The 17,836-nt window shown below is 43.5% G+C and overlaps 1 protein-coding gene across 13 annotated transcripts in view; it reads right to left on the reverse strand.

The window, feature by feature from the left end:
- LOC123020566 (chloride channel protein C-like) overlaps positions 1-17,836 on the reverse strand; it is a 297,824-nt gene that overhangs the window by 262,432 nt on the left and 17,556 nt on the right. For 12 of the 13 annotated variants that reach the window (XR_006414127.1, XR_006414134.1, XR_006414133.1 and 9 more), the window contains 4 exons: positions 16,900-17,075; positions 16,270-16,362; positions 7,380-7,623; positions 418-612 (listed from right to left, as the gene is read on the reverse strand). Coding sequence is in view for 2 of the 13 variants with exons in the window: in XM_044424445.1 (XP_044280380.1) it covers positions 418-612; positions 7,380-7,623; positions 16,270-16,362; positions 16,900-17,075 (708 nt within the window). In the remaining 11 variants the exon portion in view is untranslated. The remainder of the gene's footprint in view (positions 1-417; positions 613-7,379; positions 7,624-16,269; positions 16,363-16,899; positions 17,076-17,836) is intronic. The other variant, XR_006414135.1, reaches the window with a different exon arrangement.

Raw genomic sequence — 17,836 nt, forward strand, 5'->3', positions numbered from 1 at the left:
CATTTTTTTAATGGCAGAGAATAAAAAGCAATGGTGAATAGAATGGAGGCAAGAAACATGATGGGTTTAGCTGCAAAGCCCTGGGACATCTGCTGCAGCCAGCTGAAGGACTGAAGGGGGAGGAAAGAGAGAAAAACTCATGCCAAGACCAGTTGCCTGCTGGGTACTGTGGGTTGGTCAGCAAACAACTGCATAGCTTAGTAAACCTGCCCACTGAATACTGGTTGAAGATAAACAACAACCCCTCCCCGCAAAACCCACTGCTCAATATGTGCCATTAAAGCAGTTCTGTGCTGCATCTCAATGTCCTTTGTCATTCTGTACATTCAATTTTTTTCAGGATAAGTCCTCCTTTCTTACTGAACCCACTACAAATGTATCTTAGGAATACTGAAGAAGATAAAATTAAGTACTTACAAGGACAAGCACTGATTCTAAGAGCTTGCCTATTTTTCTGATGGATGTTTTTGGGATTGTGCTGAAGAACCACATGCGTAATTTATTAATCTTTATATTCAGGAAAACAAAGAATGCTCCTAGAAGACCCCCAAGTATTCCAAGGAAAATGGCTGGAACAAAAGCCAACACACTCATATCCAGTAAGTTCTTAACCTGAATTGAAAGGAAAAGAAACAGTATGTTCTGTGAATGTTGTCAGTTAATTGATATATAGCAGCCAGTATGCCAGAAGAAACAAGATACAACAGCTCAACAAATAAGCAGAGATTAGGTGCATAAAGATTGCATTTATAATTGCTTAGGCATCATGGCCAAGAACTTTCTGCCAGATCCATCAGTGTATCCACTACTGCCTGTTCCCTTTAAGATCAACATGAAACCATGCAAGTCCTTGAACTATGAGAATCATAAGACAAGTGATGACTTATCCATGAAGCTTCCAGTGTTCTAAGAAATGTACTCAAGATGTAATTTTAAAAGTTTTATCCACATGATCAGTTGTTCAGGAAAAAGCAATCACAGGGTTCACAATCCAAAACAAAGTTACATGTGTTTAGATCCATTAAGTAATTGATTTAAGCAAGTAACTCTACTGTATTCTGAGCTATGTTTATTTCATATAAATTGTACTGTATTTGTGTCTCATGTGCATTCTGCAAAGACAAATGACCACTACCAATTTGCCTTTTGAGAGGAACTTTCAGAAGATCCTTTTCTACCTCGTGTGGCTTTCTCAAAACAAAACTGTGTAGGATAGATGTTCCTTCTTAGGTGTTGCATCTATGAAGCTGAACTTAATACAATTTTTAAAAAAAACAAAAAAACCTCTGAACTGAAAAAGTATGCTTTCTATTTGCAACATGAGGTTTGTAGTGATCCATAGTTTCTACCTGAGTATATTCCATATTATTTTCTTGCTCCTTAAAAATTACCTTCCATCTTCAAGCAAGACAAGCTATGCCTTGTTCTGAATAACAATAAGTTGTACAGCCTGAACCTCTGCATGTTTATTGAAAAGAAGTCCCAGTAAATTCAGGGACATTTACTCCCAAGTATTTATTTTATTTATTAAAACATTTTTATGCCACCCCATTCACCGAAGCCTCGGGGTGGCTTACAACACTAAGTTAAAATAATTATAATATAAATCAAAAATATAAACATTAAATTAAAAATACAAAAATACAGTATAAAATAAGCCGCCCTGGCCAGATAAAATCCAATAATATTAATAGTTAAAATGCCGCTTGAATAAAAAGGTTTTCACCTGGCGCCGAAAAACAAATAACGACGGCGCCAGGCGGACCTCTCTGGGGAGCGCGTTCCATAACTTAGGCGCCACCACAGAGAAAGCCCTCCTCCAAGTACCCACCCTCCTAATTTCCTTCACGGAGGGTTCCCGGAGAAGGGCCTCCCCCGCCGATCTCAAGGGGCGGCTGGGCATATATGGATGCAAGTGCTCCTTCAGGTAACCAGGACCCAAGCCGTTTAGGGCTTTATAGGTCATCACCAACACCTTGAATTGGGCCCGGACTTCAATGGGAAGCCAGTGAAGCTGACGGAGAACTGGAGTCATGTGAACATAACGTCCAGTCCCCGTCAGCAGCCTGGCAGATCTATTTTGAACCAATTGAAGTATCCGGACCGTCTTCAAGGGTAGCCCCACGTAGAGCGCGTTACAGAAGTCAAGACGGGAAGTCACCAGTGCATGTGTCACTGTCGCGAGGCAGTCGTACTCCAGATAGGGATGCAGCTGGTGAATCAGCCTAAGCTGGAGGAAAGCGCTCCTCGCCGCTGCTGTCACCTGAGCTTCTAGTGAAAGCTCCGGGTCGAGGAGCACTCCCAAGCTGCGGACCTTGTCCCTAAGAGGGAGTGCAACCCCATTCAGAACAAGGTTCAGTTCACCCTCTCCGAAGCCCGAACCACGAACCAACAGGACCTCCGTCTTGTCTGGATTGAGCTTCAGTTTATTGGCCCTCATCCAGCCCATTACCTCGGCCAGACACCGGTTCAGTACAGCCACTGCCTCACCTGGATTGGTGGAAAACAAGAGGTAGAGCTGGGTATCATCAGCGTACTGATGGTTCCGCAGCCCACACCTCCTGATGACCTCTCCCAGCAGTTTCATGTAGATGTTGAACAGCAACGGGGACAAAATGGACCCCTGCGGTACTCCATGGCATAACTGCCATGGCGCAGAGCCATAGTCCCCCAGCACCACCTTCTGGAACCAGCCATTGAGATAGGAGCGGAACCACTGCAAAGCAATGCCTCCGATCCCCAATCCCGCAAGCCTATCCAGAAGGATACCATGGTCGATGGTATCGAAAGCCGCTGAGAGGTCCAGGAGAACCAACAGGGACGCACTCCCCCTGTCTTTCTCCCTGCACAGGTCATCGTACAGGGCGACCAAGGCAGATTCAGTACCGTACCCGGGTCAGAAGCCGGACTGAAATGGGTCCAGATAATCAGTTTTATCCAAGAGTGCTTGGAGTTGTCCCGCCACCACTCGCTCCAACACCTTGCCCAGAAACGGGATGTTGGCCACTGGTCTATAATTAGTGGCCATCTCTGGATCCAGTGACACCTTCTTCAGGACTGGTAGGATTACCGCCACCTTTAAAGGGGCAGGCACCCGACCCTCCCTCAGAGAAGCGTTAATCACTTCCAAAATCCAGGTCCCAATCCTGTGCTTGGAATTATTTATTAACCAAGATGGGCAAGGGTGGGACGTACTCATCCAAGCACCTTGTCCGCATCATTGGGCTGCAATAACTGAAATTCATCCAATAATTCTGGACCAGACGGCGGCATTGGCGTCTCCCTTAAAACCTCTGTATCAATAGTGGAATCCAGCTCGTGACGAATCTGAGTGATTTTCTCCCTGAAATGCCTCGCAAAGTCGTCACAGCGGGCCTTTGAGGGTGGAACCAGGTCTTCTTTCGGACCTGGACAAACCAGGCCCTGCACCACTCGAAAAAGCTCCGCCGGACAGCATTGTGAGGAGGCAATGGAAGCGGAAAAAAATCTCTTTTTCGCCGCCCTCACCGCCACAGCAAAGCCCCGATAGTGGGCTCTCAAGTGTGTTCGGTCAGATTCATCACGTGATTTCCTCCACCTACGCTCTAGCCGTCTCCCAACCTGCTTCATCGCCCTCAATTCAGGAGTATACCAAGGGGAAGAGCGGACTCTGCCCGGTGGGAGAGGGCGCTTAGGAGCGATCGTGTCTACAGCCCTGGTCATCTCCCCATTCCACAGTTCGACCAGAGCCTCGACAGGAGCACCCGTCTTGTCAGCCAGAAACTCCCCCAGGGCCTTCAGGAATCCTTCCGGATCCATCCGGCTCCAGGGGTGCACCCACACAATCGGGTCTGCACCCTTACAGAGGGAGAGGTCGCTCTCGAGCACAAACCTCACCAGGAAGTGATCTGACCATGACAGGGGAGTCAAACATAAATTCCTCACCCTCAGACCACCCTCTTCCTGCCCCGTCAAGAAAACCAGGTCCAGAGTGTGTCCACGTTCATGGGTCAGGCCAATGACATGTTGAGACAACCCCATGGCTGCCATGGAGGCCATGAAGTCCTGAGCCGCCCCGGTCAGTCCAGACTCAGCATGGAGATTGAAGTCCCCCAGGACCAACATCCTGGGGGTCCTCAACGCCAGGTCCGAGACAGTCTCTGTCAGCTCAGGTAGGGAGACTATTGGGCAGAAGGGTGCACGGTACACCAACAGAATCCCCAATCTGTCTCGGTCGCCCAACACCAAGTAGAGACACTCCAGCTCTGGCCTCGAAGGGACAGGAAGTCCCGTGAGAGAGATGGAGGCTCGGTAAACTAAAGCAACCCCCCCGCCTCCCTTCCCCTCTGGGCGCGAACAGTGCTGAACCAGATACCCGGGCGGGCATAGTTGGGAGAGAGCCACATCCCCCCCCCCCCCCCCAGGTCTCCGTTATGCAAGCCAGGTCGGCCCCCTCATCCACAATCAAGTCATGCATGAGGGAAGATCTGTTATTGACTGACCTGGCGTTAAGCAACAGCACCGTCAGGCCCGAGGGGCGGCTGACAAGACTCCCTGGCACCCTCTGGCTGGGAGCAAAACCAGAAGTAGGGACAGGTGTCAACCATCTGTCCCTCTTTCTTCTATGCGGACACGTTAAGCTCCCACCGCTGCAACGTCCATTGCCCAAGACTACCCCAATGGCAGCGCCTTCTATATGCATAGAACTGCAGCTTGTATAAATGAATTCAGACCCATAAAATCCCACACTTGGAAAAAATCAAAGAGCTATAGTGTAATAAGCCTGCTTAACAATGTTATGTTGAACACAGTGAAACTGAAGAAAATAAAAATATTTTTCTTGAAAAACTTAAGCCACAAGCTTCGCGTTCAGAGTTTGGTTTCTCCTATAAAACATGAAAGAAGCCAAATTTCCCTGGAGCCCATTGCTAACTGAAACGAAAACATTTCTGATTATCTAGTCTAGCTGGCAAGCAAAACACAGTGGAGCCTTAGTAGAAACCGTATTGGCAGCTGTTCCTCTAGGGAAATAAGAGTTAAAATCAATTGTGCTTTTGAGAAATATACTAAGTGAACTTGTAAAGAACTATAAACTGTTATTCAAAGCAGAAGTCATTATAATCCATTATATCATTCTGTATGATAACTATAGACAAGCAACTCTTTCTGTCTGTTGAACAAAAACTTCTTTTAGTGAGGGAGTTCCATAAATCAAGTCAGGTACCTGCCTTACAAAAAGAATGCCTGTTTAGAGATAGCATTGCTACAGATGACAAGAAGCTCCCAAAGCAGCATCACTATTACACTGATCCCAAATAACTGGGATACAGTACATACAGAGAGACACTGTGCTATCCAAGCTGGAGCAAAAGAGAATTTTAAAGCTCAAAATCATTAACTTGAACCTGCAGGCCAAAACATCTGAAAGGCACTGATTTTGGGAAAGCTGCTATAAAGCATGAAATGTGTTAGCCCACTTCCTAAATGGTAAACCAGCCTTATTTTATTGATTGATTGATTGATTGATTGATTGATTTATTTATTTATTTATAACATTTCTATGCCATACCCATCGCAGAAGCCTCAGGGCAGCTCACAAGGCCTTCTTTCTACAGTGTTAGTTTTCTCACTATCTTTGTGATTTACTTTTGACCCTTCTATTATCACACATATTCACCACTAGCAATCCCACTGTCTGGATCTGTAAGAAAAAATGTTCTGCCAGATCTGTTTTTTAAAATTTGTAACAGGTTTTTCAATGAGTAATAGTGCTAATAATGAAAATCAAACCTTCATTTTCCATGACATCTTTGTCCATTATATGGTTAACCAAATATAGATGTGTATTTTATTTAGAACATGTATTGCTCACTTTATAATTAAAAATTCCCAAGATGGCTTATAGAGTAAGAAGTATGAAATATAGTTCTACCAAAACAGAACAAAAAAGGCAATGTAACAGTTAAAACAAAACAAGAGAGCAAAGAATAAAATTGAACAGCAATTCTTTTAAAATCACCACTGACCTATAATACATAAACTTAGCCTGGTCCCTAAAACTTGCTAGGACAGGCACCAAGACAACTGCCTTGGGAACAGCATTCCAGAAACATGGTGCCAATAGAGAGAAGGCTACCTCCCTGAACTCTGAAGATGGGGGCATCCAGAGAAGGGATCCAGACTACAATGGCAAGTTTACAGGAGAGCATACAGATGTTAACATCATACCTTATTTGTGATTTTGTCCTCTAAACAACTAGGTACCCAGTCTTATTAAGCAGAAGTCCAAGTTGCATAGACCATTGGTCTGACCCCCTCAGTGTAAAAATGCTTATGTTTCTAGCAAATCGACAATTATTCATTTGCTACCAATACTAAGTTAACGTATATTACAAACTACCAAATGTAGTTTATATTTTATTGAACTACCTGCTAGTGAACTTGGCTGAAGAGTAAGAAGCTTTGCAATACTGCATTTGTAAGAACTGCCTCTTTCAGTTCTTATCTGGTTATGAATATATATAAGCCTTGAAATCTGCTGACATACTTCCTGGTCTACATGTCAGTGAGGCAGGGTTTTTGATATTCTGTAGATATGGTAAGTATGGAAGAGAAGAGAAGAGAAGAGAAGAGAAGAGAAGAGAAGAGAAGAGAAGAGAAGACTTTCAAATGTAACACTGATCTCATCTAAAATTTCTATTGCACAAAGGAAAAAACAGTCCCTAAAATGCTCAGGACCACTCTGAACATCATTACAGGTAAATATGTCTCTATGAGACTGTTTTATGTCTCCTTCCCATTACATCCATATTCAATTATATTTACTAAATTCCATGATTGTATCTTTAACTGGAGACCATACGAGAAAGAACATGACTCCACAATGGGAATACTAAAGAAAAGCCTACAATAAATCCAAATACAAAATGGTAAAATGTACTGAATACTTCTGGATGGTAGAGCAGGTTTTAGTATTGCATAAAGTCCTGCTATAAAACAATTTTTCTTTTAGTCAGTTTTCTCAGTAAACCACTGAGCTTGCCAAGAACACCAATATTACAAGGTGTTACTTGTCCCCAAATATTCTTAGTGCCTATCTTTGTTTAGATTACACTCCACTTTATAAGATACATTTTATAGCTTATTCATAAGGGAAATATAAATCAGTATGGACTTGAATCAGTCTATAATGCAAATATAAAGACTGTACTTTATCCCATGTTAACCTACAGATGTGGTACAAACAAGTTAACATTTTATTATCCTTCTTATGTTAAAGAAAAGTAGCTTCAAAATGTGTGGATGGAGGCTTCAGACTTTCTCTGTCCTTTTCCATTAGGAATACATATTTATCTCTGCTGGGTTTCAAACACATGTTTGAACAGTGACTTGATACATACCCAAAACAAAATCCTCTTCTCTGCTTTGAAAAATCCAAACTGACCCCTGTAGACGAACCCACAGAGGGAAGAAGAGAGTAAATCTGTAGTAAATGCAGCCGTCAAGCAGCAGAAGAACGTTTGCCATGCCAATTGGATATCCCAGAAAGAAGCCACCTCCTCCAGTGTAAACAGAAGTCCACCCACTGGAGCATGAAATACAGAGGCGATTCCTGCCCCTGCACCAGCCGTAACAAAATTCCTCCTGTAACAAGATGGAAGTAAATACTTAAGAAAAAAAAACCATAGACATACAGCACAGCCTTTTCTCAGAATTGAATTGTGCTTATTGGGTTTTGCTAAGAAGTTGTGCCCTTTGTCTTTAGATCACAAAACAGAAACTGTGCATAACTGATTAATGGCTAATATGGAATAAGTGCTGGCTTTAGACATTCCTGCTAACCAAACTAAAAAAAGGGGGGATACCTACTATCTGAAGGCACATAACAATGCATATTGAAGAAATGAAAAAAGGCCACCCTTTTGACAACTGAAGCAGCATGTTTGGATTGCTTCATAAAAAGGCTGATGATGTTCGTCCATCGTTTTCGATGAGGACCTTGACATCTAATGGGTTGTGAGTTGTCCACGGTGTGTCCGCAGGTGGCTGATAAGGCCGATACGGGCACGGAGCGTTCTGCCACATGTCAGGCAGACATGTGTGGGCACCACTCTTGCAACATTTGCAACTCTGGCTTTATGGAGTGCTCGCTTCTCTTGTGCTATTGTTGTCCTTCTGGCTTCAGAAGTTTGGCAGCCTTGGTGGATCAGCGTGCACCATGTCGATCGGTCTTGTGCCAGGGTCTCCCAGGAGGTGGTGTTGATAACCAGGGACTTGAGAGAGGCTTTCAGCATGTCTTTGTATCGCTTCTTTTGTCCCCTGTGCGATCATTTTTCTTGAGACGGCTCACCATAGAAGAGCTGTTTGGGGATGCGGTGGTCTGGCATCCTTGCATCATGGCCTGCCCAGCGTGTCTGGGCATTCATCAGCAGGGTGTGAACTGATGGCAGGCCTGCTCTGGAGAGGAACTCTGTGTCTGGCACCTTGTCCTGCCACCGGATCCTCAAAAGTCTGTGGAGGCAAGTTGTGTGAAAGTGGTTCAGTTGCCTAATGTGCCTCCTGTATACTATCCAAGTCTCACTGGCATACATCAGGGTAGTTAGCACTACTGCTCGGTAGACTTTAAGCTTTGTAGCAAAGCTTATTCCATGGCAGTCCCACACTTTGGTTTGCAGTATGCCAAATGCAGAGCTTGCCTTGGCGATTCTGCAGTTGACCTCGATGTCAATTGTCACTGTGCAGGAAAGGGTACTGCCAAGGTATATAAATTGGTCCACTGCTTGCAGCTTTTGTCCCTTCACTGTGATGGTGGGCTCTTGGTATTGGGCTTTCGGAGCTGACTGATGCATCACTTTGGTTTTCTCTGTGTTGATGAGGAGGCCGAAGTTGTTGCATGCTTCTGCAAATTTGTCCATGCTGGCTTGCATTTCCTGCTCTGATCCAGCATTCAGGGCACAGTCGACAGCAAAAAGGAGGTCTCGTAGCACAGTCTCCTTTATCTTAGTGACAGCCTGGAGTCTTCGCAGGTTGAACAGTTTCCCATCAGTCCTTTATTTCAGGCTGACTCCCAAGGAGTTGTTCTGAAGGACGTCTGTCAGCATGGCTGAGAACATTATGCTGAACAGGGTCGGTGCCAGCACGCACCCTTGCTTGATGCCATTTGTGATGGGAAAGGCCTTTGAAGCTTCTCCATTGTCCAAAACATGAGCTGTCATGCCATCGTGGAACTGACGTACCATCAGGATGAATCTGTCAGGGCACCCAAACTTTGACATGATGAGCCACAGACCTTTGTGACTCACAGTGTCAAAAGCCTTGGTGAGGTCCACAAAGATGGTGTACAGTTCACGATTCTGCTCCTGACACTTCTCTTGGAGCTGTCGGGCTGCGAAGATCATGTCCACAGTGCCATGCTCTTTGCGGAAGCCACACTGTGTCTCGGGTAGTAGACCCTGTTCCAGGTGGTCAGTCACACAATTCAGTAACACACGTGCAAGGATCTTGCCTGCGATGGAGAGCAGTGATATTCCTCTATAATTATCACAGACTTGTCGATTTCCTTTCCTCTTGTAGAGGTGCATGATAGATGTGTCTTTCAGTTCCTGATGAATGGATCCTTGATTCCAGAAGGACTGGAACAGCTGAGTGAGTTTGTCGACAAGCACTGCACCATCTTCCTTATAGACTTCTGCTGGGATCGCATCAGATCTTGGGGCCTTGCCACTGGACAGCTGGCTGATGGCCTGTAGGGTTTCAGGCTTTGATGGTGGGGCATCCAGGCTGTGGTTGATATCCGCCTGGGGCATTCTGTCAATCGCCTCGTTATTGATGGAGGATGGGCGGTTCAGTACGGATTGGAAGTGCTCAGCCCAACACTGTAGAATCAGAGTCTTCTCAGTGATGAGAGTTGCACCATCTGAGTCCAGTAGAGGGGAGCTCCCTGAAGACTGAGGTCCATACAAAGATCTGAGGGCTTCGTAGAACCATTTGGCATCGTTTCTATCAGCAAACTTCTGGATTTCATCTGCTTTGGCACTCAACCAGGAGTCCTGCATTTTGTGAAGCTTGCTCTGTACAGTCCTGCGAGCGTTGTTGAAGACATTTTTCTTCGCTATTGACAACAGGTCATTCTGATGAGCATGGTGAAGGCGGTGCTTTTCGGCAAGTAAGGCCTTGATCGCTTCATCATTTTCATCAAACTAGTCCTGCTGTTTCCTGTGTGAGGGTCCAAGAACCTTTAGTGCAGAAGAGTGCACAATATCCCGGAAGTGTTTCCAGTCCTTCTCAGCATTTTCCTCTAACTGCAACTCTGAGAGTTCGTTGCCAAGATCTTTTGCTAGTGAAGCTGCTGTGTTGGAGTTCCTTAGTTTACTGACATTGATCTTTTTCATCACAGCTTTGTTTCCCTGAGAACATCTCTTAGGCTTGATGTGAAGGCTTAATTTGGAGATGATGAGTTTGTGGTCAGTCAACAGTCAGCACTAGGCATGGCCTTGGTCACCCTTACATCCTGTCTGTCTTTCCTCCACACGATGACATAATCAATGAGATGCCAGTACTTGGAGCATGAGTGCATCCAGGACATCTTTTTGCAAGTGGGCAGGTGGAAGATGGTATTAGTGATGATCAGATCATGAGCCACACATGTCTTCAGTAGTAGTAGCCCATTGCTGTTACATTTGCCAATTCCATTTTTTCCAATGACGCCATCCCAGGCAGAGTGATCAGATCCTACTCTCACGTTGAAATTGCCAAGTAGAATCAGTCTGTTGGTACGCTTCATGGATGAGAGTAGGGCATCGAGATATTCATAAAACTTGTCCTTTACTTCATCCGGATTCATCATTGTGGGTGCGTAGGTGATGATCAGTGTGGCTTGCTTTCCTCTCGGTAGTGGGAGATGCATTGCCATGAGTCGGTCGTTCACACCCTTGGGAAGACTGGCAAGTATAGGGACAAGATGATTCTTAACCGCAAAGCCAACTCCAGATTCATGACGTTCGTCACTGCTACGTCCACACCAGAAGAATGTATAACCGCCTCCTGTTTCTGTGAGCTGACCTTCGTTGGCTAGGCGAGTTTCACACAGAGCCGCTATATCAATTTTAAATCTTGTGAGCTCTCTGGCGACCAGGGCTGTTCTTCTTTCTGGTCGATCTGCTGAGGGGTTGTCTTGAAGCGTGCGTACATTCCACGTGCCAATAGTCAGTGGCGTTACTTTGCGTTTTCATTTTGTTTGCAGTTTTGTTGTTCCACCCCATAAGATGGGATCCCCTCCAGCCGCGGTAAGCTGGCCAGGGTTCTGTGAAGCAACAATGTTTAGGGCACCTTTTCTAGCCCCTTCCTCTTGCTATGGAGGTGAGCAGTGTGGTCCTAAAGAGGGCTGCTCAGTCACTCAGGTAGATGCCGAATCCAGCTGTTGCTTCAGTCAGCAAGAAGACGACCATTAGACCTGAGCCGCCTCTGTGTAGGTCTGCAGCTACAGCTCCCAGTGTATCCACACCTGCTGCTTCATCGCTCGCCCATCGCCACAGGACTTTGATGTTGAACTGAGGATGTCAAGACTTGTGCATGGATTGGATTAAAGTGAGGGAGAGGTGCGCATAGTCAGCCTCACTCTCTTTTCCCAGAATCCATCTTGCTCCAGTGGCAGGACAAGAGTCGAGATGGTTGGAGGTGGGCTGGGCGCAGTGGTTGACCAGGGCCTCTTCATGTCTTGCCAGGCTGTTAGCGTACCACAACGCTTGCAGAAACCGCCTTCATGACCATTGGTCCTATTCTAGTAGATCTCATCCGCTCAATCCACCAGAGTCTGTCTTCACATGCTTGGGACAGACAAATCCCTATCTCACTGAAGCTCTTGACCCAACGGCTACCCTCTACCTGGTTTGGCCAGCCTGTTGAAGCTGTTGCCCGGGGTGTGGCCGCTGCGCATGCTACAGCTACTGGGAGCCACAGGTGAGAGCTGGGTGACAAGTGGGGACCAAAGGTGGGTGAGCTGCCCTAAGAGGACACGACATGCCCTACACCAGAGGTGCTACCCCCTCCCTGATCACCCCATACACCCCAGGGTGTAAAAAGGCTAGCCCTGTTAGGGACAGCATGTTTGGACCAGAAAAAAGGGGAGAATGTGAACATTTTTTTAAGGTAAGGATGGGTAATTCAAGTTTATAGGATTAAATTGTTTGTTTTAATACAATTCCATGGTCTCCCAGCCAAAGCCTGGTGCAAAATTGGGACTTAAGGGCTAGATCAAATTGTGTACTTTACCCAGATGTAGCTCTAGACTCTACAGGCTTCATGTACAAGTCTAGAGCTACATCTGAGTTGCTACAGGTTAGGGATTCTAACCGAAAGCTCAATAAATGGCCTGTAGAGCTGCACAAAGACCTGAATGAAGTCATATTTTACTGAAAACAAACACAGAGGTTGAGGAAAAAGAGTAATTTATACAAGCGTTGTTATAGCAGATAATACTGTAACGTCTTCAATGAGTTCAGTGGTGAAATCAATGGGGCTTACTTTACTAAAATCACAATATGGTATTTCCATGATGTACTAGCTATTATGACATGAAAAAAGATTAGTCTGATTTTGACATAAATTTACAACAGTTCCCATCTCCAGTCTTCTGGTACTTCCAGAATTCTCAAAGATTATAGACAGAGATTCCACAACGACATCTTCAAGCTCCTTCAACACCCTGGGATATAATTCATCTGGCACTAGAGAACTGAGCGCATGGGTAGTGTGAAAATGTCCACTGGTACATGAACCCCCGATCTTCAGACCTGAGCTTCAGATCTTTAGAACTGTTCCATTTGCCAACATAAGTCATAATACAAGCTGCTTCTTTATTCTGAACTCATAAGAACATAAGAACAGGTCTGGCCTGATCAGATCAACACCACTGGTTTGATCCAGCATGGCTGTTCTTATGTTCTTATGAGTTTACCATTTCAGTTGCCATTCTCTGCCCTTTTCTGCACATTTTTCAAGTGTGGTGACCAGAACTGTACACACTATGTACAGTTCACACTATGTACAGGGAGCCAAGGTTCCATTTGGATGCCAGGAAGCATTTCCTGACAGTCAGGACTCCGAGGGTGTGGAATGGGCTTCCACGAGAGGTCGTTGAGGCCCCATCGGTGCGGGTGTTCAAGGATAGGCTGGACGTTCACATGGTGGGCATGTCGTGAGTGGAGCCGGCTGGTGCCGGAGGTCAGACAAGATGGCCCGGGAGACCCCTTCTGACTCGCTATGTTTCTATGTACACTAGAGCCACACTGTGGCTGTACCATATACCTATATAAAGGCAGTATGATGCTAGTTTTGTTCTGCTTTCCTTTCCTAGTTATGTCTAATATTTCATTTATCTATTTCACAGCACTTTTCACACAGCTGCTGTGACATTTGACATTTTCATTAAGCTGTCCAGCCCCCTTCCAATCCCTTCCTTGATCTGTCTTTGCTAACTCAGATGCCATCAACTTACACTTGAATTTGGGGGACAGTTTGCCTTAACGTGCACTATCTTGTACTTGTAACTCAGTAGCCTTGCAGTTACTAGGAGATCTTAGCACACAGTCCCTTAGCAAACTAATAGGAAGTGTTGCAAGAAGCCACTCACCTGTTAACCTAGAGGGGAGACTGCTGCCTTTCCTTCCACAATCTGCTCATTATTCTCATTAATTTCAGAGTTAAACATTGCCTAACAGTACCACTTTCAATTGATTTCCTCAGAGCGTACTTAACTCTGCAGATACTTGCCCAGTCAACCACTACTGGGCAATGTACATATGCCCTGGGCCAAAGAGAAAGAGCAAGCACACTGGCTACTCCTGTATCAGATGGAGTGCTAGAGGCCTTCCTCATCAGTTGCATCCTCCACACTGGCCCAGACAGGCACCTTAACTTCGGAAAAAACAGACGTGGGTTTGCTTGTAAAACAGATCTAAATGACCAACAAACTCTGAATTTTGAGCAAGGTGATATATGAATGCATGGATTGTTGGAGGGTATCTTGAGCTCCTTGGCTCTGTAATCATCTTTCTGTAGTTCACCTACAGTTGGCTTGGCCCATTATGGCCAAATTCTGGTGAATAGTTCTCCTTGGCATCATGGGCTTGCACCAGGCTAGAGAAAGGAGAACAGATATGGGAGAAGGATAGGAGCTTCTTGTTTTGTTGTGTTCAAAGTGCACAATATTTTGTGGCATGTCAAAGGCACAAATTTATTGTGACATAATGAGGTTTCATGAACTGAAGTCCATTGTAGATAAATGTCCAAAATGCTGACTTGTCATCGCTTGTGAATGTGGCATATGTGTCAGTTCATGCAGCTATTCTGACATAACAAATGCTTGTGTTGTCTTCTATTTTTATATAGCTTCCATTTTGTGACTTAATGACATTGGAGAATTAGAAAGAAAATTAATATCTGAATTGAATTGTGTATATGTTTCTATGTATTTACTGTATACAAATGTATACACACTTATGTTCCAAGGCCTACTCTTGATTATCTCTTCCTCAACAAAAAAAACAATAGGCTGGGGTGTAGAAACTGTAAAGATACATTCTTGGTCATGGGGCAAATTTCTTCCATAAGTAACAGCTTAAGAAATATATCCCAAATTTATTTCTCAAATTGCTGAAGAAAGTTAAAAAGCAAAATATATCATGTTTATTTGAGCTGTCTGGTTATCCTTAGGCCACAGATAGCTAGTAATAGCTTTTTGTTTGGAGATTCAACAAACAGTGTAGTCAGAGATTTTGGATTTATTTACATATTTTCATAATCGAGTGTTTTAAAGCTATAGAACTTGATCCTTCAAACATTCCCAAATAAGAGTTTGACATGAACAATAACACTGGTGTACCATATCCAGCATTAAGTAAGACCCTATAGGGTACCCCATGGATTTGCAATGCCATCATTTTACAAATAAAAGATTAACTGTTTGTAATTCATGTCTGCACTGCAAAATCTGCTGATTTATCACACCCAAGTATCTTTAAAATGTTTTATACAAAACTAGCAAACTTCATGGCACATTGTATGCAATCATTTCATGTCAACAATGTCCATTTAAAATTCAGTGACTGTTGTGAAGGAAAAGTTCTGCTCTATGCATGCACTGTAGTAGGATAAGCTAGAGATTATTTCAACAAATTCCAGAAGGCAATGAAGAATCAGATCAGCAGTCTTAAATCTGATTGCCTCCTAAACATTTTGCACAACAATTTTACTTTACTATATACTTCAGAATGAAGGTGTTCAAAAATGCAACATAATCTTGTTTTTCTAATCAAGAAATTCTGAAAGACAAACACAAGGAAAATGACCTTGTTTACACTTAGAAAATACCATTATTTGGAACAACCAAAATCCAATAAAATTGTGCAAGTTTTTGAGTTTATATATAACTTTTTATCAGGGAGGCTGATGGCCTCAATGTCAGCAGGTCTATATACCCACTGTGAATTTTAGTCTGAACTGTCCATGGTACTGAACCCAGTCCATTAATGGGTATGGCTCACAGCTCCTTAAAAGTTTGGTGTAAAAGACTAAGTGGATACTTTGCCTCCCTCCAACATTGGAGCCTCCAGAATCCAGTTTGCCCAATCCAGTTTCCTAAATACACCTACCTGGGAGTAAAATCCACTGAACACAGTTGTCCTTACTTCAGTAAAGTGCTGCTGAATATTTTGCAAGAGAGGTGTAACTAGGCAAGAATGATTCCTGGATAGTCTGCATTTCAAAGCCTCCTGGGGGGGCATTATAATAACTGAAAAACATAGCCTTTACCAGACTGTTACCAGACTAAACTATTGCTTAAGCCATCTTTTGGAACAGACCTGGGCATTGTATGGCCCGCGGGCCACATCACATCCAGCCCGATGGCTGACCCTGACTGGCCCGCATGAGGTTCCTGGCAAATTAAAAGTCAATGCAAATATATATCTCGTAATATAGATGCAAGCAATACAACTGCACTGCTTTTATTTTGAAGGATCTGCTAAATTGAATTGAATGTATTGCTTTTCATGTAATGTTAATGTTTTTGTGAATATTCATTAAATAGTGTTCTGTGCTCCACATTTTCATTGTATCATTGTAATGTTTCATTTACTGTTTTTATAGAGATATATATTGAGCAGAGCTGTAAGTGTATTGGTCCAGCCCTTAACAACTGTCAAAGATTCTCATGTGGCCCCATAGGAAAATTAATTGCCCACCCCTGTTTTAGAAGTTAGTTTGAAAAATATATTTGATAAATTTCCTTACTTGTCAGCTGTATTCCAAAATCGGGTAAAGGATGGGAGATGACTTCCAAGGACTGTTACTTTGAACTGGCTCAGTCCATACCCTATTATTGCACTGGAAACATATTTCTAAGCATTAATATTATATTTAATGTACATATGTGAAACATTTAAAATGGCAGAAACCCAATAAACAGGTGCTATAAAGCTGCATAACAATTTAGGTTCATTCTTCAGATTTTATGCCCATGGGTGGGGAGTTAGGAAGAGAGAGAATGACTCACACAACTGCATACTGCAAAAAGAAAATTGCAGTGTAGCAGGCTTCTCCTCAGGGTTTCAGCCGGCTATGCCCTTTTTCACAGTTTCCTTCCCCACTTCCCCCCTCCACAAATAGGCACATAAAGTTCTGTGGTCCCTAAGTACACTCCATTTTCATAGTAGATTGTGATGCTCTTTATCAAATGAAGTCTAGAAATCATCTTAAAATTAATTATTGCCTAGTAAAGTCTAACGCATATTCACTGTTCTTGCAAAAAGCTGAGACTAATGTTATGCAATTTGAATAAGAAAAGGCTGTGGACATGTATGTGCATGTAGTAATGTTTTATTTTCTTTTAAATCTGTAACTCTGAAAATATTAACTCCTTACCCCAAATGAATCATAGGACCTTCTGGTCCACAGAAAAGTCCAGATGCCACAGCTAAAATACATGAGCCAAATGTTCCCACAAAAGTCCTGAAATTAAAAATTTGCTGAATAGAAGTTCCATTCAGAAAGCCAATGACTTCTGGCAATCCACTTGGTGCACCTGTTGGACAAAAGAACTGAAAAGGAAAAGACAGTGTTGTCTGTAGTACTCACATATACACAATGATACCTAAGCTCACTTTTTTAAAATTCTAGAGGCTAATTAGCATTTTCCTATTTCTAATCAAGATCATCATATAATTTCATTGTCACTTTTCGCCTACAGCATTTTAAGAATTGTGGCCTATTAAGAATTTTCTGTTAGAAGCCCCTAGCTGCCTCACAGAACTGCCATGTTGAAAAATCCATTTATATAAATAACATTTACAGTCCTTGCAGGCTGCATTGGAAGCTGCCTTGCACAGAGTCAGACCATTGGTCCATCTAGTCTGGCATAGTCCACACTGACTGGGAGCGGTCCTCTGGGGTTCCAGGCAGGGGTTTTTCTGCCCTGCCAGGGACTGAGTCTGCATACAAAGTGTGCCCTACTACTACACCACAGCCTGTTCCCAAACAGGCTCCTTTCACTGGAAAGTTGTTCACAAGGCAGATAACAGCAATTAAAGAATTCTTGAAATTCAATCAAATTAGAAATACACAAAACCAACAGTTAAAAAAAAAAAATCCCTCCTAATCCCTAAATGCCCCGTGGAATAAAATGCTCATATATCTATAAACACAGAGTATGGGAAAACACATGCCTTTTCCACTGGAGAACTTCCCACATCTTTTAAATCTAGATATACTTTTAATCTACCATAAAATCCAATGTTTATATTTCAACCACTGGACCATGCTGGTTTGGGAAACAGATACAATTTCCTTTTATCCTTCCCAT

The sequence above is a fragment of the Varanus komodoensis genome, unplaced genomic scaffold, assembly GCF_004798865.1.
Source record: "Varanus komodoensis strain SLA01 unplaced genomic scaffold, ASM479886v1 scaffold14_1, whole genome shotgun sequence".
Lineage (NCBI taxonomy): Eukaryota > Metazoa > Chordata > Lepidosauria > Squamata > Varanidae > Varanus > Varanus komodoensis.